At 41.1% G+C, this 27,083-nt stretch overlaps 1 protein-coding gene across 1 annotated transcript in view; it reads left to right on the forward strand.

The window, feature by feature from the left end:
• The window catches only part of ec (ubiquitin specific peptidase echinus), a 143,046-nt gene that overhangs the window by 27,854 nt on the left and 88,109 nt on the right, over window positions 1-27,083 (forward strand). The window contains exon 2 of the mRNA XM_022079169.2: window positions 25,933-26,158. Within this exon, the coding sequence (XP_021934861.1) occupies window positions 25,961-26,158 (198 nt within the window). The 5' untranslated portion in view covers window positions 25,933-25,960. The remainder of the gene's footprint in view (window positions 1-25,932; window positions 26,159-27,083) is intronic.

Raw genomic sequence — 27,083 nt, forward strand, 5'->3', positions numbered from 1 at the left:
AAATTCCGTCATTGGATTTTACCCTAAATTTGTTCAACCCATTTTTTATCCTCACATCCTGTTTCCCCAGGATGGGGCTTTGTGTTACACTCCAAACTACGTGTCCTTCTCCAGGTTTTTCTCCTTGAAGTTTCTAAATTAACAAAAGTGTTATACAAGTACATGTTAGTATCTCGTCATCAGCAGACAGGCGGGCAAAATTATCTTAGGGTGGCTAATAAATCCTTTGAAAGGGTTACAAAGTTCAAATATTTGGGAACAACAATAACAAATCAAAATGATACTTGTGAGGAAGTTAGGAGGAGACTAAATTCCGGAAATGCTTGTTACTTCTCAGTCAAAAATATTTTGTCTTCCCGTCTGATTACTAAGAACCTAAAGATTAAATATACGAAACAATAATCTTGCCTGTTGTTTTGTATGGGTGCGAAACATGGTCTCTCACTCAGAGGGAGGAACACAGATTGCAGGTGTTTGAGAATCGGGTGTTGAGGAGGATATTTGGGCCTAAGAGGGAAGACGATGGGGCGTGGAGAAAACTGCATAATGATGAGCTTAAAAATCTGTACTCTTCCCCCAGTATTGTCAGGGTGATTAAGTCGAGAAGAATGAGATGGGCGGGTTATGTAGCGCGCATGGATGGGTCAAGAGGTGTGCACCGGGTACTGGTTGGAAAGCCTGAGGGGAAGAGATCGCTGGGGAGACCTAGACGTAGATGAAAGGATATTATCAAGCGGGATCTATGGGAGATAGGAGTTGAAGGTAACTTAGTTCTGTTGGCCCAGGATAGGGACCGGTGGAGGGCTTTGGTTAACTCGGTCATGAACCTTCGAGTTCCCTAGGGCATCTAGTTAGTTAGTTAGTTATACAATTTTTGTTTTTTGGTCCTTTGAACCAGCAATTTCATTTACACGTATGCATTGCGTGTAACGTAAACAAGCGTCTGGAGGTGTTCATGTACATTCTTTTGAAACACGCTGTGTTTGACGAAGGTAAAACCTTTTTTTATGCTTGTAGAAATGTGTGTCACGATACGAATATGGACTGCGGTCCATTTATTGTTAACAATCAAGTATTGTACGTGCTTTGCAGACTCGTTTGCTCCACTTGAGTGTTTAGTCTCCTTGGAAACGAATGTATCATTCACTTGGTCTACTCTTTCCCCCACACAAGTCAGCCGTGTCCATGGCAAAGCGCCAGCTAGACAAACCAAAACCTTCTGTATGTTTAAGTAATATTTTGTTATTTTCCTGGGGATGCCATGATAAATGACGTCGTTAATACATCACTCAGCCACAAGAAATCTCTTCTCTCTTGATGCATACGAAATGTTATAACCTCGTGTCGTGTTTACGTCATCGTGACTCGTTCCGTCTCATCTTATACACAGGCTGGTCACATTATCAGGGCTGACCATCGGCGACGTTTAAGAAAGTGTAATATTTTTGGCCACATTTATTTTTAATAAATGTTTATTGTGTTCTCACACAGAAGTTTACACTACTGTATTGGATGTTTTATTGGTGTGGATAAAAACTTATAAATGACACGAATTTACTGCGGTGTAAATTGGAAATTTGGCTAAATTTTATTTAAGGAAAATATAAGAAACCTCGCTGACTTCATAAATACGTGTATTATCTTAGAAATTAACTTGTTCTCTTTTCTGTGGTTGTGAAATTTCTTGTATTTCGAAATCAGAAATTTATATTGAAAGCCAAATGGGTAAATGAAGAATGGAGCCTGTTTTAACGAAGGGTTTTGGTAATTGTACTTACCTCATGTCTCCCCTTTCAGCAGTATGAAGTACCAAAACGTGATCGGACGCTCATCTTGTCCCCTACGTGTGTTAAGTCCCGAAATCTTTCAGTTCGGAACACACGTGCTTCTGTCTATATGTCTGAAACTTAATACGGCCTAAGCCACGCTAGGATCATGTTTGGAGAGCTTATTTTTTATTATAATCCTTTGTATAGTTTGGATGTGGATGGGCGAGATGTCCTAGGGTTGTTCGTATATGATACGAAGAGGTCCTTTGCTCTGAATGAAAATAATTTACTGGTTTTTGGACATAAAATTTACTTCAGAAAGATAAGGTAGGCAGAGTGGAGGACTCATTGAAGATGGCTGTCATCTGGGATATTGCACCGTGTAGTCTGGTAGAAGTTTACAGACGTTTCAGAGGTCCTTGTTGCCTCCATCATCAGGGCGGATGACCGTTGTCGAACTTCCACCAGACTACACGTCGCAACATCCCAGAAGACAGCCATCTTCAAAATTGCTGTAACTAATCCCAAGCTAATCCGAACCCGGGGACTTACTTATGACGGACCCATCAGAGTAGGTATTTTTACCTGAAGACGGGAGCATAGGCAACTCCTGAAACGCAGTGGCTTTCTTCTAGAAAATTGAAACGATAGATGAACTCAGGTAAAAACTGAAATATTGAATATAAGAAGATATGGTCTGGAGTTCTAATCCTGGACGATCCAGCAGGGACATTGGTATTTATTTTGACCGTCATGTTCATATCGGCTCGGGGTCATCAGTCTTTTGTCCATTGGATATCGAACGAACTCTCCCCGGGGATATAGCGGTCGCAAAGTGAAACTGACCGCGTATTTCACACATTTGTATCTCGGTCCGAAAAAAATGTTATTTTTCGTCAGTATCTCGGGGCAAATATCGGACCAGTATCTTAAATTATGTCATGACCGGCTCCTTCAGCATCGTGTCTGCTTATCTGATCTAAGGTATTGGAAGCGTCGTTGAATAAATCCAAACATTTTACTGACCTCGGGAATAAAATTCGGTGAGTGATCAGCTCCGTGCTCCGGCCACATTACCTCTGGAATTACAGCCCGCAGTGACATTGTGTGTTGCTGTCTTCTTAGGCTCGGAATGTGTCGAGTTACGTCAAAACACGGGTAATTGTGCAGTCGTGATTAATTCGTTTCTGTTACCAAGTACACGTAGTTGTGGAATTTTGTCGGAATGCACTCGACGTTTGTCGTCATCCGTGGAATCCCAGTTCATGTGATGAGTAGGAATATCGGTAAATTCTCCACGCAGCTTCATCTACAGTCTAACCATCCTCAGGTTGTGCCCAGCGGACTCTCAAATTCTTGAAATTCTGTAGTCACATGCTCATGTCACATGCCGGGGTCAAAGCCAACAGGGGAATTAAAATGACCTTTCACCTCTATAACCCGAGCTTGGGAATGGTGTACAAGCACATTGCTTTCAGACGTGGGAACGGATTGAAATTAATTCGGTATTTGATGTCCACACTGTCGAATATGTACAGAAAAAACAAATTATTACTCGGATTTAACACGAGTTAATATTTACCCTTCAGTCCTTACGTAAAATAAACACGACGCTTTACAAAGATCAGCTGGTTAATGATTTTTAAGGAAGTAATTCGCTGTTTACTGTGAGAATCTTATGAAACTCGTGAATACACTGTGTGGGAAAATGAAGATTTGTTGAATATTAAGTCAGATGGTATATATAATTACCATTTTGCCTAAAAGTGTAAAATAAACTTTTAGACTTTCGACCGAAAAATGTTTCAGAAAAATACTATAGCTGCCAATGAAAGGCGATCTGTACGGATTTTTATTCAATTTGTGTACTCGCTTCTCAGCTAAACACAAAATACGGTTCTGACCTCCTTGAATGTATGCCCATTTGGACGACACTTTGTAAATATTTTCGATTTAATTTTGCTTCTGTGCAGCAATGCATCAGTTACTGTGTTTCATTCCTCGTAGCTTCTGCAGTGTACTTAGGTCAGTTTCAAGATGGTACCATAATTAGGCCAGCATTTTTTCGTCTCCCATATTTTCCATTTCGTTCGATACATCTCTGTAGATAAAGCAGCCATTGTTTTGACTAACAATCTTAAATTGTTCACAGTATTCGTGTTTTAAGGTTGTCATGACTCTGGTGGGGTCCTTGTGCCGCTTGGTCGCTGGGACCGTGGGTTCGAATCCCACTCAAGCCATGGATGTTTGTCTGCGTTCTTCTCTGTTGTGCTGTCCTGTGTGCAGGTAGAGGCCTTGCGACGGGCCGATCCCTCGTCTAAGGAGTTCTACCAATATGTCTATAGATGAAGCCAACGAAAAAGTTGGGACCTGCAGTGCTCAGGCACTTTAACGGGTCGTTCCCAGTATCCCAGTATCCATGACTCTGTTAAGCACTTGTGCCCTTCTGCAGCCGAACGATCCGAATCGCTTGTAATGAGGACTGTGTACATTTCGTATTGTACAGGATGACGAAGGCATAAAGGGTTTTGCTGTGTTGGGGCCTGCCTTCTACGGCTGGAGTCTGGTGGGTGTATTTGTTCGATAATGACTCAGGAGGCACTGTCTACTTTTGTGTCTTGAGCAGAGGAATCAGCCCTGGTTTGTGCATGGTTTAACGTACTGCTCTGGTGAGAAAGCCTCGTTCTGGTAAGAATCTTGCAAGACTTATGACTCTAATTCGAACACCATAGGAATAAACAGGAGGCCTTGAAAATGTCCTCCCATAGAATCGAATTGTTTCAGTAGGAAATATGAGACGATATTCCCACAGGAATGACATGCAATCGATATACAAACAAATCCTTTTAGTCTGACGTCTGTTTAAAGAATATGGCTGTCTTCTGAGTTGTTGCGTTGTGTAGTTAGAACTATTTGACCTCCTGGTATGTCTACATGTGATTTTATGGTAAGAATATATGTAAGACTGATTGTGAACTCTTAGTTCGCATTGTTTAGTTATCCCTGTGCTTAGCATCGCACCATGAAGGCATACAGAGGGTGTGGAGATAACTACTGCCAGATTCACGTTCTGGCCGTCTTTATTCCTGCCTGAACCCAAAGGTTATGTGTGGACCTCAGCGCCGTTGTGGACAAAATGGTGAATAGATCTCAGCGCTGGGATGTGTAAAGAAAACTGGAGATGTTTTGGTAGCTTTGAGACTACAACCACGCTGGTGCCCATGAGAAAACGTTTGCTCAATGGAGTGGATATCAGGCCTTGAAGCTGTGCCACATGACACTCGATGTGCGTTGAATAAGGAGGAGGGAAATTGCAGGGTTATGAAATACGTTGTATGCAGCTAAGCTGCACTGTTCGTTTCGCCAGGCTGCGTTGTAAAGAGGCCAATTTGGAAGCTCAAAATCAGTCTGTGTTGGCTCTGATGGGCTACTCGCAAAGCCTATATACAACATATCTACGCTGTAGGCCTACAGGCGTCTGTTAACTTTGCCTTGTAACAGAGAGAGATTTTGTTTGGATACTCCTCATGGACTGCTACGGTGGTCTAGCGGTTAGAACGCTGGCCATGTAATCCTGGGGTGTCGGGTTCGATTCCCGGCGGTGCCCGAATTTATAACTTGTGTTGGGCAAGGCCGTGGTCTAGGCAACACGGAGTTTTCCTCCGTGGCATCCCAACAATTACTCCATTCACACACAGAAGAAGGCAATGGCAAACCACTTCTGGATCATCTGCCAAGAACGTATATGAACAGGTCCCAGTCCGAGAAAAGGATGGAAGGATCCTGTTCATATGGACCTGTCGTCAGACAGAACACTAAATAATAACTCCTCATGGGCAGATACCACAAGACCCAGGTAAACGTACAAGGGTAATATTAACATGGATCATATACAAATGTGAACTGGATTAAACTGGCTTAAGATAGGGCCCAGTGACGGCTGTTTTTTTGGTAACGATGAAGAACGTTTGTGTGCCATCTGTGGTCGCGATCCGAACTGAGAAGTTTTTAATGCCGGTTACCGCTGAGTTAAATACGCTCAGTGGTTAATAAACTAGATTTGTTCCGGTGTTAAATGACGCGTTAGGATTTTAGTTGATGGATCTGAAGGGGCGAAAAAGACCTATCTTGGTATTGGACTTGAGACAGTGAGGAAAATTACCGAAAGGCCCAGATGTTACAGCACTGTGTAAAACGAATTGGAAGGGAGAAAGCTGACCTTAGCCTGCAAGTCACACAGACTTAGATCGTTAAAAATCGTGTGATTATGCAAGTAAATGGATTTTCGTGACTTTACATAAACCTGACTTGCTTCGTGGTGGTTATTTGAATTGAAAGCAGTTTCGGAGACAGTAACGGTTTATTTAAATTACGATATAAATGTTCTGGTGTGTACAGAACGATAACTTAAGACCAGTATGATTGATTTGTGTGCGTTTTGTGGTAGAATGTGAGGGCGTTTTAATTTCGCCATGTTTGTCCGTACCATAATCATCTTTAAAATATTGTAGAATGTACGAGGTGCGATCGGAAAGTTTCAAGACTGTGTCAATAGAGGGTGAACCGGATGTAGTACGAGCTTCTGCGGCTAGGGGGGTGCGGCCTACATTCATAGTGAATCAGTGTGCCAGCCGGCATCATCGAATTAGCATTTGTTTCTTAGTTCTGGGCGTTTTGGTAGTGCATTACACCGACCCTCCTGCGATTTCGGAATGGCGGATTTTCATGAACAAAGAGTGTGCATCAAATTTTGCTAAAGACTCGCCAAAACGGCTACGGAAACCCATGAAATGCTAAAGCAAGCATTTGGGGAGTCCGCAAAGGGTCGTGCACAAACTTTTGTGTGGCATTCACGTTTTAAAAATGGCCGAACCTCTGTCGATGATGACGAGCGTTCTGGACGACCATCTTCGAGCACAACGCCCGAAAATGTTACGAAGATTCGGCAGGCCATTCACGAAGATCGACGTCGTACCATCAACGACTTGTGCGACATTGTTGGGATAGGCTATAGGAGGTTGCGTGAAGATGTGAGACGGAAGCGGCCGTCAAAGTGGCGCAACCACAACTGGCTGCTGCATCATGACAACGCGCCAGCGCACACCGCCCTCAAAGTTCGGCAGTTTTTGGCCTCAAACACCATGGCCGTCATCCCGCACCCTCCTTATTCGTCGTGTGACTTCTTCCTCTTCCCAAAGATGAAAATTCAGCTAAAGGGAAGGAGATTTGAGACGATAGAAGAGATTCAGGCAGAATCGCAGATGGTGCTTGACAGGCTGACAAAGAAAGATTTCCAGGGATGCTTTCAGGCTTGGCAGCGGCGCTGGGATCGTTGTGTTCACTCCCAGGGGAACTACTTTGAGGGTGATGGATGAATTTAATACCTGAGATAAGTGTACGGGTTTTTATAGGCGCAGTCTTGAAACTTTCCGATCGCACCTCGTACGTTAAGAGCCTGTAACATTCTCGTCAGATTGCATTAAACATGATTTGTTTGCCGTTTGTAGGAAGTAATATGACGTGAAGAACTTGACATGACACACCCAATATTAACAACTCCTTGGATTGTTTACCTGACTATAACTTTTATCACTTAGAGTCTTCCGTCATTATACAACTACTCAGCTGATAAAGATATTTCTGTCTATCAGTATAGATGTGTCTTCACCATTATCAAAAGATAAAACATTGTCCCGACGCTGCTTGATAAAAAATGACCTACAGCAAGAGATTGTACCGAACTGAACCGTTACCAATCTCTTTCTAGTCCTATCATTATTTTGAGGTAGAGACCATGAATGGGTTTATAAACTAAGTTACCCTGAAGATGATAGCCTTTTGAGATTTGCACTGTGCCCTCCCATAGACGCTGACCGTATCTCTCTGATGGAAGCAGTACGTACCTCTGAAACGTCGGTCAGCTTACATGAGACTAAACTGCGCAGATACAAAAAGGCGGAAAATATCTGTTTATGTTGATACGCGCCCCATCGAGGAGGTGGGTAAGTTTTGAAAAAATTAAGAAGACGGATAAACGGTATCCATCCATAAGTTGGTAGCATTGGATTCGCTCTTTACGTAATGGAGGTCTGCACTTCCCCGTGACATTTCTTGAATCTTTGGAGGAAATGGATACCTCCACATGTTGGCCCACGTCTGACCCCTATTAGGAAACCCACTACTGCCATATGGGGGTGCTGTCAGCCCAGATAGTCTATAGTGTTTGGACTCGCGAGGCGGAATTACTGTCATGTTAGAAAGTGTTTTACGTGAAAGCATTGTGTTAGCTGTTCTTTGGCAGAATGTCTCTTTGGACCATCCTCTGTGCACCAGGGATCGCTAAGGTTGGCAAGTGTGAGTCTGCTGTCTGACGTCAAGGTTAATTAATATTGCATGGAACTTCGTACCGACTTCACTGAGCTGCTTCGTGGCGTGGGTCGCAGCTCGATGGTAAATTCTTACCTTATCGTTATCTCATGAGAGTCTTTGTTTTAGTGGATTTTGTTAACATTCGTAAGTGGATGTCCTTGGTGAACCGCTCACAGTAACCGCCTTGGCCCAGTCGCAGGCAGGTCTTGTTCGCTGGAATCTTGGGTTCGAGTCCCGCTTGAATCCTGAGGTACGCATTTATGTATTTTCGCTTTTCTCCGTCTTTTGATGTACCGTGTTCTCTTTCAGAGGCAGACCCACTTGAAGGGGTGGCGTGTGTGTTACTTTGTGTAACTCCCGTATAAAACTTGATATGGGTGTGAGAACTCCATGTTTTATTATACAGATTTTGTCTAATTTTGTTTCATGATATATATAACTTTTCAGCGCCATTTCAGAAATGACGTGACTGCGCTGAATAAAATTACTTTTTTAACGATTACATTTCGAGTTACAGCGAAATAAAAATGTGAGAAAGAAAAAGGTGCCTTCGCTTGACGAAAGACGTCGTGGACTTGGAATCTTTGGGTGTGGGGAGGGGGGGATGTACCTCATTTAGGACCTAAGAGACGTCGCGCAGTCATTTCGCAGGCACTAGAAATGGTACGAACACGAAAAGGAATTTGAAATAAATGTGTCCAGGGCTTCCGAAGTCCGTCTTCGATGTCACTGCGGTATACAACCCCAAACAAATAGGGGAGGCTCAAGAACCCGCTGCAGCTGTTATGAGCGAACAAAGAAATCCTAACCTCACATCCGTCCAATCTGCTGTTACCTTTGTCTGAGAGTTTAGAACTTCATTATTTCACAGACCGCATAAATATAAAAGTGCTTGTTTTTATCAGCAGAAACTAGCGTACACAACTGACGCACAGGATGAAATCCATAGAAGACGTAAGAAATACATTTGCTTTTAAAAATTGTCATTTTATTCGCCGCTTTTCAAAACACGAAATATCAAGTCATTTATTTCTGCACATTTGTACACCACAAATAGTGTTCTTTCTTTTGCAATTTTTTTCTTCCTCTCCCAATTTATGTTCTTGGTTTAACCTTCCGGAATTTTAATGAATATTTAGTATATATTGTTTAAATCTTGTCCGTATAATCACAATAAATTCTTATTAATATTAAAATAATTAACATTTAAAATATTAAATGATGTTTTTTATCGAAATATTCGATTTACATTAGAAAAAAAAATGATGGTCTAATGTAAATAGAATATTTCGATAAATAACATCATTTAATATTTTAAATATTTTAAATGTTAATTATTTTAATATTTTAATATTTAATAAGAATTTATTGTGATTAGACGGACAAGATTTAAACAATATATATTTATTATATCACAATATGACGCAACTTTACCATCTCATAATATTTAGTATTTGATGATTTGACAATCTAATTTATTCCATTCATTCTGCATGCCTAGTTTGGTGTTGTCTGCTTAGTTTCGTATTTCATTTTGTACCCTACTCCACATTTTCAGTCTTAGAGATTGAAAAATCCATGAAATAATCGTTCTATTAATTATTTTATATGGTTGTGAACGTAGTCTCTCTCCGTGACTGAAGGATGTGAATTGCAGAGATTTGAAATCACAAACCTGAGAAACGTGTGAGCCAAGGAAAGATGACGTAATATAAAAGTAAGGAAAAATTGGACCCTTTACATAACCAGAAACTTACAGTTCACCTTTTATTGTTCGATTTGTAAACCCAAGGCAGTAGTGATGTAAGCATGAAGCTTACGTGAGAAATAGAAATATATACAGAATTCTGAAATTTCTTTGAAAATTTCCACTTGTAATACTGAGGATAAGGGAGGATAATATTAAAACGAATCTGAGGAAATTTGTTATGGTTCTGAAATGGCTGGGTTTGGCATTAGAACATTGATGCCAGAGAACTTTATACGATTTTTTGGCGCGGAGCGGCGTTGGCATCAACCTACGAGTCTGCACGGAGCCAAAACCCGGAAGAACGTCTTTATTTTAAGATTTTGTGTGTTAGAATTGAGGCATTAATAATGTTAAAGGTGAACTTGCAAGATGTAGTTTTGAGAAAAAGATTTACGAATTTTTTTGAAGATATGAATTAATTTACGAGTATCCACATCTAAAACCCGTTTATACTTTAAGAATATTAGAGGCAAACTCCACTCTTTGATGATGGTGTTCCTGTTTTTGCATAGTTCAAAGAAAATGTCGCCTGTTATATTCGGAACGCGTCAATTCTGCGAAGTCGTTGAAACTCCCAACATACCAAAAGAGACCATTTAGTTCTCCAAAACTGTTAATAAAATAAAGACAGCAAATGGAAATCGCGGGTAGGCATTTTCAGTTTAGAAGTATGCGTTTAGCATGTTTAAAATATCATAAATACAGAGTCATAACAGATTAACGCAGTCGTTCATTGCAGCTTCGAGTGGAACAGTCATTATGTGTGTCAGGCGCGAACTGTTAACCAAAATCTGTGGCTGCCTGTAGCCGCTCTGCGTTCCTCAACTAATCTTTAGAATCAGTGCTCCAGCAGGTGTTCCGTTCCGGACCCCATTGCTCTGAATTGTATTATTAAGGGTTTACATCCAGTCGCAAACGGCCGTGAACCAGTTGTTTTCAGAAACGTTTGTTCCATGTCCCTCAAGAAATGAAAAGTCTCTGTACGTAAACACCGAGCTATGAAGTCATAAGGCATGGAGATTAGGCTCCACGCGTTTGTACTTTAAGAAACTGCATCAGCCATGTAAGAGTACGGATTTTTTTACGAAGTAAACGAACTAGTGGAGTACATAGTGTCATTACGTATGCTGAAAACAATCTTGAATTTATTTATTTTTATGGCTTAACCGCATTGTTTCTGCAAACATTATAGTTAACATCTTCAAGGTCAATGTTCACTCTGAAGATGGTAACTGCAGTGTTTGCCGAAACGTTGGATAATACTCAAAATTAAAGACTCGGCTCACCTCCAAAGCCAAAGTACGTAAAGGGAGTAAAACATAACCGGGTGTTTTCTTAGAACGCCGGTCCCAAGGATTCGAACCCACATCTGCTTCCGTCTGAGAACATAGCCTTGAAGAACTAGTGCGGTCATCTGGCAAACAAAAAGTACGTCTGACCTTACACACCTGCTCGCCTCTGGTGGTGGGGTAAGGGGCTGAATGCTTATTTTGGAACAGCCTGTAAGCTGCAAGCTTCTTCACTTTGTTCCAGTAACCTTCAGCTCAACAAAAACGCCTCCAGCCGCATTAGGTATAATCCTGGTGTTTGTATTCAGGACTCCTGCACCTGCATTAGGCACCGCCTTGCTTTCAACAGCAGAGCCCTCTGTTAGTCCGTAATAAAATCACTATCTTCACAGAATTATGGCCTTGCTCACTGATTGAGTTCCAGGTCGGTTCATAACAAGTGTTGTCCAAGTCTAGAAATCAGCAGTGATCTCAGAGAGATTTCAGGTTCCCACGGCGCCGGGTATGATGTTGCGGTTTTTTTGGGTTCTTGCGCCGTGTGGTAGAAATTTACCGGCGTTTCGGAGGTGCTTGCTGTCTCCATCATTCATAATTAACGTCGTTATGGCCCTGATGGTGGAGACAGCAGGGACCTTTAAAAGTTTGGTAACTTTCTACTAAATTACCGCCATGATGGTCTAGCGGTTAGAACGCTGGCCTTGTAATCCTGGGGTCTCGGGTTCGATTCCCGGCGGTGCCCGAATTTATAACTTGTGTTGGGCATGGCCGTGGTCTAGGCAACACGGAGTTTTCCTCCGGGGGCTTCTTCCCCGGTTTCTCCGTGGCATCCCAACAATTACTCCATTCACACACAGAAGAAGGCAATGGCAAACCACTTCAGGATCATCTGCCGAGGAAACGGACCTGTCGTCAGACAGGAAAAAAAATGGCGAAAAAACCCAGAAGACAGCCAGCATCTTCAACAGTGATCTCCTCCATGTTCGAATTCCCGATTTGTTTGTGGGATTTGAGGTTCTTGAGGTACGGCGATGACTACGAAGATGCCTGTCTTCTGGATTTTTGCGCCGTGTAGTTTCGTAGAAATTTACCAATATTTTAGAGGTCCTTGCTGCCTCCGTCATCAGGGCGATGAGTGAACCGTTGGAAAACTTCTACCAGACTTCACGGCGCTACAACTCAAAGACAGACATCTTCCCGGTCTTTTATTTTCATCATGCTACCTTCTACGTCAAGCATACATTTATAAAAAAATCTATATCTAAGGAAAGTAAAGTGAACCGTCTTGCTACACTTGTTTGTAAAGTGTATGTTCCTGTTGATGGAAGATTCTCGGGTTACAAGCCGCGTCAGGTGGTCGAACGGTGAATAAACCATCTTCTAGCGCGCAACAAAGCATCAGATTTGTTACCCAGCAGCCCTGAAGATGAGAGCAGGGATTGTTCTCGAAACGTTGGCAGAAGATATGGTTTATTCACCGTTCAGCCTCCTGACGTGGCTTATAACCCTAGAATCTTTCATCAACTTAAGTCGCTGCGAAATCTTCACTTCCAGTTGTCGGGAATGGAGCAGCATATCTATCAGTACACTTTAGCGGGACTTCTTAATACCGTACATCATCACAAATTCTTCATCCAGTGGAGCGATGTTACATCCGTACAGACTGACAAACACAGCGATTCTGATTGACTGGCAGTCATGTAGACAGGCGATGGGTGTCAGAAGCCTTCTTCTCCGACTCATTTCTCGAATTATACACGATGTGCTGCTCAAAATATCCCATTTTAATTTATTCTAAGTTTAAGATGCATATCAAATAGCCTAACTACTTGTGAACCGCTGTTTATATTTGAATTAAGTGACGTGCAAACGTGTTTCATTGAAATTCACGTTTGTGTGCGCTTGTGGGAAAATAGAGGAACGGAAAACATGCCCTGTTCTTTAAGCTCAATGGTTTTATCCGTCCATGTAATGGCCCCCGGAACAGTCGCCTCTTTTATTAAGTGGCCCCAGAAGACATTAGGTTTGTCTGGCGTGGTATAGACTATTATGTGTCGTGTGTGAGCTAGTGATTGTAGCAGATTACAGTGGTATTTCTAATTATTGTAAGCCGTAGATACGCAAACTGTACACGGAACTTACCCGGCAAAGTGTATACTATATGTATGACGTATAGTAAGGACCAGATTACTTGCGAGTTATTGGCGAGGGGGTGAAGGGCAAGGTGATAAGCATTGCGCGCGCACCTCCACGCTTTTTTCTACCCGGCCGTTCCGTGCACCGACCAGGCCGTGCTGAGTGCAACTATCCACAGCACTAGGGAGCTCAGCTAGCAAGTAATCTGGTCCGTGCTGTACGTGGTTCGAGTTTTGTCCCGGTTTCCCTGGATGTGATTTTTTTGTCTTAATTCTTCGATTATAATGTCTTAATGTCTGAAATAGACCACAATCGCTTTCTTCCCGATTGTCTTCATTTCATTGCACATAACCACGCTAAATATAGTCTGTAATTAATGCTCTTTTGTTACATAACATATGCTTTGATTGGAACTGTTTAAATGAACGTATTAACGGAGGTGTCCGTCCTGCTGTCTGCGGGTTATAGCCTGCGTCGTGTTGCAGTCCGTTTCTGGTGTGTGCACTTGCAACAGCCCGCAGTAAACACTATGAGTCATGCCCCTGCAAAACACCTGCTTGTCACAGTTTTTGAAACTAAAGTTCCCTACACAACGCAGTAGCTAAATGTAACCACATTTGCTTCCTCTACTAACCCCCCACCCCCCCTCGCAAGGTGCAACGACAGCAGAAAGTGAAAAGTGCAAGAGCGTCTTAAGAATTCTTTGCGTTTCGAAGATAATTTATTTACACAGCGTTTGTTTTTAGGTTGATTCATTATGTTATATTTTTAATGGCGGGATAAGTAATTCCCAGTGTTGTTTCGCGTATAATAATCAGAAAAGTTATGTGAATGAGAAACGGGTTTCATAATATTGCACTTTGTCGCCACACCTCCATATATCCACCTGCATTTTGAATTGAGACGTAAGTTTCCTTCTCTCCAGTGTGGTCTCGCCCCCTTATTGTTAGCCCGGCCGAAATTCGAATCGGATGGCTCCAAAGAAAGAGCTGCATAATTGGAAGCGTACCTAAATGTTTCATAAATATGAAATTAATTCAAGTTGCAGTGGCTCTGAGTGGCAGACCTGTGTAGGTACAAATGATGTTCATTTCGAAGTACGAAGATTGGTCTGCACTCTTGAAGAATCATTCAGTTCGATGTTAAAATCAGCCGTGTTACTCTGGTTCAAATCAGCATTGTCATTCCAATTTTCTATGCGGATTAGGCCTGCTAGCTTGTGCCGGTTCCATCAGCACCAACGATCTTGGTCTGTCCGTCTTTTACTTGTCAACCCAGATTCCACTTCCTTGTCGATGCTGTAGAACAGTGGTATTCAACCTTTTTTGTTCGCGTACCCCAAAGATATAATTTCTCTTCAACTTTGTACCCCCAAAGTTGTTGGTGTATAATTCAAGTTATACATAGTATATAATCTACATCTAAAGTAAATTAAATAAATTACATTACTGATTATTCAGTGTTTATCATAATTTTTTTTTAAATTTCACGTACCCCTTAAAATGTCTTTGCGTACCCCCGGGGGTACGCGTACCCCAGGTTGAAAACCACTGCTGTAGAAATCGTTCTGCTGTGTTATTGCCAGATTCTAGTTTTGTTCCGTTCATTTCTGTGTTATGTTGTACTTTATTAAGGTTAAATATATTTAGTCTCCCTCAATCTTATAATCCTGCTGTTGATCGTAAAAGTTTTATTTGTCCTGCTTCATATTCTTATAGCCCATTAAAATATGCTCCTTTTTAATATTTACTCCGTTTACTTTATTTCACACGATATTTCTGGACCAAAATTTTGTGTGCATTTCTACTTCATTTGTGCGTAATTCAAGAACATCCAGTGTCGTTCATAATTTAATAATCCATGTTTGCATATGTCCTGTTGACTTAAAATATAAACTCTGAAGATGGCGTTCATTGCTGAAGTGCAAATGAGGACGATGACATGGTCACGTGATCAATAGTCGGTAACCGGCCGCTCCTCATTTCCACGAGAAGTTTTAATGCGTTCCATCTCACAGATTACTGTCGCATATTCCAGGAATTAAGAAACGTCACACTGCATAGACTTAATTAATGAACCAGAAAGCGTGGTTTATGGTTTATTAACAGGTGGTACGACCTGTGGGTTTCCTTTGTCGCTTTTCATGGATCGAGTGACGAAGTGGGTAGAACTGGACCATCTTAAAATGGCTGTCATGTGGGCTGTTGCGCCGTGTAGTCTGGTAGAACTTTGTCAGCGTTTTAGAGGTCCTTGCTGCCTCCATCATCAGGGACTCATCGCCCTGATGATGGAGGCAGTAAGAGTTTCGGAAACGTCTATAAACTTCTACCAGACGACACGACGCTAAACACAGACGACAGCCATCCTCAGACTCACCGCCGTGGAAACATCAATTCCTACTTGGATTATATTACTCGCATTTTAAGGGTCGCGATTCTATTCCCGGGCAGAAGTTTTGTGGATTTCCTAGTAGTAACATCCAATTCGTTGTTATTCAACGGTTACGTCAACTCCACAAGTTATTATAGAGTTTCTACCGTCGAATGAGACAAAAAGATGATTATGAATGGCGAGTAGGTGAGTTTTTGAAATGAGACGGTTATGGCCTATTTCAAAGTGTTATTATTCCGGCATTTGACCGGATAGGCTGTCAGAAACCGGTAAAATCGTGATCAGGATTACCCGTTTGAATGTACATGTTCGGTTATTCGTCACCGATCGAACAGTTCTGATGCCAGTGTGCCTCACACCAATATGAGACAGAATATACCACGTGACGTGGCTGTATTTCAAGTTCTCTCTCCGCTGTTGTATTCGTTTATTACTCGGCCGTGTAATAAAACGGCAGATCGTCACAGTATAGAGCCGAGATCATTAAACGAATCCACGCCCGGTTCGTTCCTCTTCTTGGTTTATTTAACGAAGCTGAAAACACTTCATGTGATGTGTCTGATATTTGGTAAGAAGGGCGTAAGTATTAAATAAATGAATCTTATGCGATCTGAGGTTCTCATGGCGACGTTATGCATTGTGACGCTATGTTGGTTTGTAGGTGAGTACAAGGAACTTACTGTATCCATCTTCAGGGCTGTTCCTCCGAAATCTTTTTACTCACCTATAAGCCCATATGGAGTCAGGTCATCATGAAGTCAAACATAATTTATACTGATTTCAAGCCTTCTTACCAAGTACCGGAGATATAATGTCGTAGGACACAAGTGAATGATGAACTGGAAGGGATCGAGAAGGATGTGTTTAAAGTCAGTATTTCTGCAGTCTCTTCGAGTAACTGAGTAAAACTAGTGAAAATATGGGTTATCTTTTTGGGTTGTTTAGTCGTGCTGTGTGTTGAATAAGCTTCCAACCGCTTTCATCACTAAACAGAGTTTATTTACAATTTATATTGTGCCAGACTCACGGTGCTATGTCCGTAGTGGTAGTTGTGTCATTTTGTAAAGTAAAGTAAAGCTGTCCCACTATACGCCATGTAGGCGCTTGGGGGAGAGGAAGTATAGCTCCTACTCATTCTTGACCTCGGCACTAGATGGGGTAAGTGGTCAGCATCACGCCCTGGCCGGCTTTACCACCGGGAAAGTACCTCGGTACCCATTGGATAGGAGGCTGGGTGGGCCCCAGAGCCGGTCTGGATGTAGAGGGTAGAGGAAAAATCCTCTGCCCCCGTCGGGGATCGAACCTCAGTCGCCCAGTCCGTAGCCAGCCTGCGTCATTTTGTATGGAACTATATAGTTCGCCGTGTTGGAGCGGCAATTTCTCTACCTCGGGTGTTGCGCGGGAGTGTCTAAACAGTAGTCTGCAGGTAATACGTTATATTCTGATGCCTGCAGTGTCTTGGAGAAACGCCAACGCTGTATTGTGTTGTAGCTTATGTATACCCAGACTGTTCTGTCTCGTTTGCAACTTGGTCTGGAGTGCTGAACAGTTGAAATGTGAGGCAAACATGTTTCGTGATACACTCGACAGTCATGCCGTTAACACTACCATTCATGTGTACAGAACAGAATACAGTTTGTTGTGACCAGCGGGTGTACAGTACATGCTATTCGTTGTGACCAGATCTGTTTCGGCAGAGATATATAATATGGTATTTGTGGAAAAATTAAAAGATTCTGATGGGTAATCTGTTTTACACACAACAATTTAAGATATGAAGTTAAAAAATATATTAAATTTATATTCTTGTGGACGATGAATTGCACGTAATTCTGAATTGGATCAGTCTTAATATTGGTGAAGTGTTCTTATCATCAGTGAAAGGATTAAAATGGAAGAAATATTATGTATATAAAACGTTGATATCAAAAACTGACCATCAGGGTGCAATTTTTATAGCTTCGACTCCTGTCCAAGAAACAGCGTGTCCTGGATGAAAATTTTGGGGGTTTTCTTCAGTCCTTTTCAGGTACTGAGGTGGTAACTTAAGATAGAATGAGATGGTTGCCTTCTAGGCTCTTCCCAATTCATAGCTATCTTAACATTCAACCACACAAAACCTATGCAGTTGATAATGCGACGCGATGTAGACCAAGAAGCAGACGGGAAGTGACCTCACGCTGTCATGGCTTGGTAGTTGGGTGTAGGGGAAACGTCGTATTTCTTTATTGAGACTGGTTGCCTCCTGGCTCATTACTACTTTGCACCCAGCTCCATAAGGGAAGCTTCGGTTCAGAACATTGAGTCAGTTACATGTACATACGTCCACACAGCACCGGCTAAATTTAGTCGAGTTCAACGGACAGCCCGAAGAATTTTGTGTGATAGTTACGAAGACCGAGCTGTGCTTACTGACCGGGTTGTTTGTTTAAGGAAGTGACATTTCATTCAATGACATTTGTTGCCACGGGTAGATTGTACGGCATATCAATTCACTGGGTAAGTAACTCGATAATGGCGTTGACTCGTTTCCGGAAATCATGGGTTCGAAATCCGTCCTTGGAACGAATTCCAACCCCCAGGCAATTCTAGGGAACAGCTGTATTTATAGAATGAATTTACGAGCTCCAATCTCGATTATCTCGAACGATGGCGTACACATTTCTTTCGTGGCTGTTCAGTTAGAAAATAAAGATGTGGTGAAGTGAGTAGCATTTGTGTCGGCAAAATGGTCATTAAACGGGCTCCGTGTGTCGCCGCAGTAAGGCACGTCCTCAGGGTATGTAATAGACGAGGTCTTTGGGAAAGGGTCTTGTCTGCGAATGTACTGAATTAGCAGTCGCGGGCAGCCCGCAAGAAGTCATTACGAAAAGGGGAAAAAAGTAATTAGGATGATTAAATAGGTGAGGATGAGATTGGATTGGCAAATGACATGCATAAGAGAGATGAGAAAAGCTTATAAAATTTTGTTTATAAATCGTGAACTTCGAATATCTTACTGTTCTTGGAAAAGATACGATTCGGATTTTTCTTAAGGATATGCGGTGGGAGGGGTTGGATTGGACTTATCTGGCGAAGGCCGGGGACCGGTGGCGTGCTTCACTAAGCACGGCAATGAACTTCGGGTTTCATAAAAGGTGGGGAATCGCTTGACTAGCTGAGCCGCTGTTAGCTTTTATAGAAGGACTTTGCTTGTATTTTTTAATCGAATTCATTTTCTTTTAATTGATTTTTCGACACATGCTCCTGAAATGTCATTCTTCATGCACTACTCATCGGAATATTTGTTTACGATAGGCCACTACCACTGCATCTCTAGCTTTACCTGTGCACTGTACATAATTATCACGATTCATATAATTTTTATTTGTCTATGGGGTGTACCATTTTGTCACACGTACGTTCCAATTTATCAGTCACAGTCTTGCCCCGTTCAGTTCGTCGGTTCATAACCTCAGCAGCTGATATAGCGTTATTAACATATTGAACGAACCGACCTACCAACAGACCTCCCGTCTGGTATTATAAACCACGTTTTTTTCATAATATAGTGTCAATAAATAAACTGCGAGACAAAGTGTAAATTTTCGATCTTGAGTTCTCTCTGGGGATGATGAAACTAGATGTGCCCCCCCCCCCCCCCTGACTTCATGACGAGAACGAAATAAAACCACTTGTGTCCAACAGGTAGTTAGCTACGTGTTGCATTTCAGAAATACGGTTTCCCTTCGTATCAGCTGCAAGGGTCAAACAGCATGTTTGTCACGGCTGCCAACTGTCATTTTTCCACCAACCACAACTCATGGTCATATTGTTTCTCAGTCACGAATATATTTCTAGAACAGTCTAGGGTTTGGCAAGCAACTTATTTCAACCTTGAATGGCTGATTCATTGGTACAATTTTTATCTCTAAGTTTCTCTATTGCCATTTGTGGAATTCAAATACTCGTCATAAAATCGAGATTAGTCTAGTTCTTATCTTCGCAGACGTTGGCTTATCCACGTGAGATATAAGAAAGCGTCTTTCAGTCCTTAAACGATTAAACATTTATCACCCTGGTGATGAAAGCAGGAAGTGCCACAGACTAATCGGCAAGCTTTTGTTGGACCACACGGCACAACACGCCAACAAGAATAATTTTTAAATGCTTTTGCACCAGAAATTATCACATTACAATTAAATATAAACGTATGTGACGAAGTTATTCTGAATCCGAAAATGCGACATGTAATCGGCTGTGCTTTCTTTAAAAGAATTCGTAATGAAACTGTAGAAGTGTCTTATTAATAGATTTATTCAGACTGTTTCCTGTCAGATATCGCAGTGGCCCATCAGGAACTTGTGACGAATAAGCCAAAGATAACAAATAGCGCTCGGAATAGCGCACATCATATCCGCTGTAGTGGGATGTTTACGCAGTGTAAATACTGCATTAAGACAGCGAAGTTAATCATTGGTCTAAAAGGCCGCACGTGGTAAGGGACTAGCACGAGAGCATTAACATTGCTAATGGCGTCGGCGCACTCCTGCAGTGACGTCATTTTCCGAAAAGTTTATATTAGCCGACTGTCTGCCTTGGTTACTAATTCTTCGGTTTAAACAGCACTTGAATGACTGCAGAAATAAATGACACAGTTACGTACGAACTTCTGGTTCAGAATCTTCGTTTCGGCAGTCGATAATTCATGAGCTGCAATTTCTTGCTGGTGGAACCAGAAACTTCATGATCTTCCTGCGGAACGCTCATATTTACATACAATTTATGAAGTGAATTGTACTTCTATACTAATACGGAGAACAGTATATTCGTAAAACCCCGTTGTCAAGATCCACGAATGTAATGTTGCCAGAGAGCGTATTATGTCACGGATAAATGAACACCAATAAGAAGTCTTTCTTAAACGAGATTCATTGTCGGAGAGGATTTTCTTTTAATGTTTGAAATGAAGATGAAAAACATAAAAGTTTCGGTTAATGAATTTATATTTAAATATTTAAGATGAAGATGGCTGTATTTTGGGTTTTAGCGATCTTAATATCGTGATGATGGAGGCAGCAAGTACCTCTGGAACGTCGGTAATTTTTGCCAGACTGCACATCGCGGTAACCCAAAAGACAGCCATTGTATTTACAAACAAATCTACTTGCCTAAGTACTCGTATGTTGGAACACAGTTTGTCTTTGAAAAAAGTTGGAGGACGTTACAGTGCGAAAGGCATCCACGTGTATTAATAATATTTTAGTGTTTAATTACGTAATTATATGCAGAGATCCAACGGTGAGACATTCTAAATGAACGAGCACAATATATTTATGAAACGAGGTGTTTCGGGGGTTTTCCAAGGAAGCTGTCTTTGAGCGACAGATCTTACTGGCCGAGGGAAGTTTAACTTGATGTGAGAGGGTTTGGTTACAAAGACACCATAAAAGGTTTAATTTGGATTATATTTTCAGTGAGTTCAATTACGTTTATAATTTTAAGGTATGTTTCTAGGAGATCCACTTTAATCTTCGGTCGCCAAGGTGGTCTTTTTCACGAAATTCTGAAACTGAAATTTTGTTCACATTATTAGCACCGTGATCGTCAATTTTTACGTTTAATCATCCTAGTTAAGTAGACAGTACAAATTGGGAAGCTCCTTGCTTTACTCTAGAACTACTTGCTTAAAGTTCTTCAGCGTATAAACATAAAACATTTTTTCTCTGTACAACGTTTGACTGTAACATTTATGGATATTGATATGGTCAGTGTTCATGCACGATTAAATCACTTCGTGCTTCATTTAGCGTAGTCGTTAATCGTTTAAGCGTATCGCATTATTGGGTTGGCTAACTATGTTAATGTTCCTCGAAAAATTAATCTACATATGGATTGATCATTCTTACTGTTTTTGTTTGAAATATTAACAGTATTTTTACAACTACAGTTAATGTTACAAAATAGATATTTGCTAGTAAAATTGTAATTTTCTTTGAATACGTTACTTAATGTCGTAAATTATTTTTCATATTTCTTAAAAATTAAAGAAATTATGTTTCATATTTTAGGAAGAAATATAATAAAACGAATTTATGTAATACAAAAATGATAAAGAGAAAATAAGCAATCTATTCTCAGTTTTTGACCCATCAACAAGACTTGCATTCTTTCATTAAAGTTATTTAAAACAATCATATGGCTGCTGTTAATATCTACATATCAAATTGAGTTTTTTCCATCGTGTACGTAGAGATGAACTGTATGAATCATTTCCTTTCTCATACAAAACAACGCAAAATCTCGGCGCTTGCCGTGCTGACCATAAACTAGGAGCTGATTAGCATTGCGTCACATTTCCTAAGCCAACTGTCAGTGGGGTTGCCTTGGGACAACCCACAACCACTTGAGGTCCCTTTGTTTTCCTCCTAAGCTATGGGTTTTATGGTCGACGACTGTGGTTGAAATTCTTTATTTTCTGAAGGCCTTTTGTTCGGAGTCCACACATTAAAATCCTCATGCATCATTGATACCTGGCGTTAACGCATCTGACCTGTGCCGGGTTCGAAACTAGCTGGGAACTAATATTCTTGACTGATGTTTATCGTGGATTTCCTCAGTTTTGCAGTCAATTCCCCAACATCTTATACACCAAGATAGACTTTCGGATCAGGTTAGAAATTCGAACACGTAATCTCCCAGACTGGAAGCAGGTATGTGTTTGGAATAAAGTCCCTTGTTGCACGGTGTCTGCCTAGTTATCGACAGATTTCCATACTGCTCATATATGCGTAGTCCCACACAGGTTTTAAACTGCCTCCTATTGATGAAAGAAGGCAGTTCCATAGCAATATGCAGGCCTAATATAACATCCAGACCGCACCTTTCGCTTCCGACAACACCCAAATACACAGGGTGATTCACAGAAATAGATTCAATATTTTACTTATTATTTCAGAGACGAAATATTTTTATTCTGCTTTCCGTGGAGCCATATCAAGATGATGCCAATGCGCGAGTTCGACGTCTAAATTTCATAGCAGATTCAAAATTAGTTTAGAGGTGGTGTCATGTAAAACCTGAAAGTTTAGAGGCAGTGTCGTGTAAAACCTGGAAGTTCAGAGGTAGTTTCATGTAAAACCTGAAAGTTTATAGGTGGTGTCGTGTAAAACCTGAAAGTTTATAGGTGGTTTTATGTAAAACCTGAAAGTTGTCATGATCTTCATGGAGACGTGACTTCAAACAGCCTTAAGCCTGCACTTTGCCGTCATTATAAATACTCATCATATGTTCATTGGTCTTGTCTTGTTAGTTTCAGGACCCTTGGACACTTTTACTTGACTGATCTATGTGGGCGTCTTTTAACTAATTTGCATACCACGATGAACATTAATCTCACTTATTGACATCCAAATATTATCAACATTCACAGAATGGAAACAATGCATTGGGACAAAATACCGTTTACATTCTCATGGCTTACTGTGAACGTTCTACAACGCGATAAAATATATTAATACGTGTTAATGACATCGAAACAGCGTAATTTCGCACCGATCGTAACCCTGGTCATCATGGTATGAATTGAATGAGTGATCGTATTCGCTCACTGTTTTAATTTCCCTGTCAAATTCTGTGTATATAGACTAGATTATTTAGTTAGTTTTCAGTTCGTTAAGTGAGCTGTCCTGCCTTGTCAGTAGTTGGTAACACTTTACGAACTAAACAGCTACACGCCCACCTTTCCTGTCTTACTTTTAAAGCTGGAGGGCGCCTGTCCCGTTTTGGATACCGTGAATCACAAGTATGTTAATTTCTGTGGATAGCCTTCGTACTTGTCTGGAAGCACTTGGCTCTCCGATGCTGCTGACGTCACGTTACTTCGGTTCACTTGTCAGATTTGTACAAAGACAAACTTCGCCTTTAGCAATCCTGAACAATAGACTTCGTAGGTTGCGTCAGAGTCACTGTACTTGGAATAATTCTTGTGTTACAAGTTGCTAATGCTTGTTTTTCTGTGTTCAGGTGAATTTTGTAGATTTTTTTTAATATGGCTTATCAGTCTGTACACACCATTGAACATCGGGTAATATTGAGAATAGTCTCCGTTGCATGTCGCTGTCACTCAGTTCGTTCACCCAAGGTCATGTTTGATTTCGCTACGAATTGTCGTGTCAGGTATCCAAAGTCCTCAGGATCGTTTGCGAAGAGACTTCTTTGGCGGGCGTACCAGAGACGCCTCAAATTCATGACACTTCCCCACGTGTGAATAGTCGTTCAGATGAAAACATTTTCCTTTTCCAGCTGATTTTTGTCAGCTTTGTTGGTGGTCTTTCTTGCAAATCACCTTGAACTTCTATTGTCATGATACTATGTGCTCATGACTTCTCGTTGTTCATTGGTGTATTCAGTTTGGCTTCTCTGCTTAAAAAATCTTCGTAATTCACCTGAACACACAAAATATGCATTCTTAAGTATAGCGGCTTTTGACATAAGCATTGTGCTGTGTGTGTAGTGACTTCAATGCGCTGTGTGCAGTAATGGAACACAATTGCAGTTCTCGAATGTACGAATGATATTGTTATTGGTTACTTCTTCGTTCCTTGACTTATTTAACGACGTTTTGTGAAAATTAGGCGGTTTTATTCAAATACAATCTTGAAAATACGACTACGGTTAATGATTTAGATTGAATTTTTGGTTATTTAACCGCCAGTGTTCAACTGTGTTATGTTATTCTGCAGGTAGCCTATATCATCGAGTGATAGGATGATAGTGACACTTGGAAATGTACTAGGTGTATTGGTCGTATCTTAACATAGGTCGAGGTGCTTCCTCTCTGGGCCGTTCTTAGGGCGGGGTGGTCGCCCCCTTTCTCTTCCCGCTTCGGTGGACCACGATCATCCGCTTTACTATGTACGAAATTCTTCGCCCAAGACGTAAACACGTAACATAAATCATGTCAAAGTATAGCCTATTAATTTCTTTGTAACAGATATAGGACTGCGATTCTTAATAAAGGTACAGTTTTGCCCCAGTGATATTCAACTTACTGGTTTCCGCTTTTCTTTTGTTTTTTTTTTATTTGCTTATTTCTTGTGCACCTGGAAATTCTGTTGAAGGGCACCGTATAGACGTCGTCACCCCGCACCCCTCTAGGAATGTTTCTGTTTCCGCCACAGTAATTTTCTGTCTTCGCATCGTGACAGTTGTCACAGTTGATGATGCGTCGTTAAATAAGACGAAATATGTTTGAAACTCTTCTTTTTCTTTAGTATTTGTCCCGCTTTGGCAGGGTCTGCTTTCTTCCTCTCTTTTCGGAGGTTTCTTGGTCTTGAAGTGTGCATTTAAGAGTAGTGAGTGACCAGCCCACTGACTCTGCACAATTTCTACTCAATCCTGATTTGACTGCCAGAGCCATGTAGTAGTGAATCAGGAGAGACTTGGGTGAGAAATGGCCGCTGAATTTTGCTTACGAAACATCTCGTATCATGCACGTAAGGTTCTTTTACGTGCCGTAAATCTACGACATGGGACCGCCGGCATTACTTCCCCTCCGAAGGAAGTTGTGCTACGAATTTTTATCACTCTTAAATATCCACCGACCTCAGCCGGGATTGAACCCGCGAACCTTGGGTCCAGTAGCGACGAAATATTTTTTTTAAAAAAAAGCTTGGTATGTTGAAAATATTAGGACAAGTACATCTACGCCCATTGTTTCTGTTATTTACTTCATGAATATTTAGGGTTATCTTGTAGCCAACATAATTCATACAGGTTACCCAGAATTCTTATGTTGATCACTTGGAATCTCCTTGTTCTACTGAGAGGTTTGAAACCAAGTCGGCCTTATGCTCGTCAGTTACTCTGTCTGACAGACTGAGGTGTCTGCAAGACAGTAACATTATTTTGCTAAATAACAAGAGCTGTATCGTAGATTATTTGCTCCTTTAATTTAAACTATCATATGTATATTATATAATCCGTGGCGTAACAGCTCTAGAGAGCCAAAGCCGACTATCTGGCTGCTGGCCTCACGTTCACGATCATGCAACCAGATATAGGATGACGTGTGGTCAGAACGACGAACCCCCAGCCATTGCTAGTTTTCATGACCGGATATGTATATTATATACATTATAATTTTGAGTCAGAAATCTACTTATATCACAGGAGTAAATGACTTATATTTTCCAAGTTAAAAATTGTCATTGAGTTTGCTAATTGCACCCGTTTTAATGTTATGTTCCAGAAGATGGCCCGAGTTACGTAACTCCAGAATGACTTCAGCATTGGAACAGCGTCATGGAACATTGCACAAGTACAAGAACAGTAACTTGGTGGACGTGACGTCAGCAAAGTACAATTCTCTGATGAACATGGCGCCTTCCAGGGAGTCTGTGGTTTCCTTCACCAGCACCAAAGGGCTTCTGAACGGCCCAGGACAGAACAATTGCTTCCTTAATAGCGCGGTCCAAGTAAGTAAACACGTCTGTTTATTCTCCCGTCGTGGTCTTACTCTGTCTCGCTGTACTCCGCCGTATCATAGCTGCCATTTTAGAACAATAAACCGAGAAATGTGTACCCCAGTTGGAGTACAATGTTCTCAAACATGATGATTTTCATTCCTCTGTGGCTTTGGTGTTTACACAATGCAGTACCGATTACAGAGATTACCGATAGCAGATGTCTTGTACCATATAGTCACGAATTATAACGCGGAGGAGACTGCGTTTGAGAAACTTATAATTGATAAACTGATCAATAAATTCCCGGAATTTTGTGAATACACATCTTCGTTTCCGTGTTCAGAAGAGGCCGCTAGTAAACTTTGTCCTGGACAAGATGTGTTTCGTATGAGTCTCACAATAAACTGACCACTTTCGTAAACAGCGTTGACCAATGATGTGTTTTAAGGTAAGAAGATAATTTTATTATAAATTACTTAGGCGATCTTTATGTTTCGAAGGGCCGCTATTCTTTGTACGTAGCTCAAACGAAATTACAATACCAGAATATTAACAATACAGTCCGTTCAGAATTTATCTCATTAGCGCTGACTTAAGTTTTACTGTGACAAACAAGCAGAACTATGCATGTTCATAATTTACCCATTATGTATTTACAGACGTAATTCGTTCGATGAAAACTGTTCGTAAGGAAATTCACATTAATTTCAATGTAAAAAAAATTCTCACCAGTTCCTGACAGCCAGAGAAATCACCCAGTATTTTGGTCCAGATATCTTACTATAAAAATTTCTGATTCCTCGTTGTCTTCAAGAAATGACGTCATCAAACAGCGTTATCCATAGCCAAGTCACCTTTAAATGTTCATTTCTCAGGAATGGTAAGAGTAAGGGTAATGTAACCTGTATGTAAAATGATCAGTAAGTAAAGACCT

Source organism: Zootermopsis nevadensis, unplaced genomic scaffold, assembly GCF_977971745.1.
Source record: "Zootermopsis nevadensis isolate Lab colony 2312 unplaced genomic scaffold, Znev_1.0 Znev_ptg000030l, whole genome shotgun sequence".
NCBI classification, from domain to species: Eukaryota; Metazoa; Arthropoda; class Insecta; order Blattodea; family Termopsidae; genus Zootermopsis; species Zootermopsis nevadensis.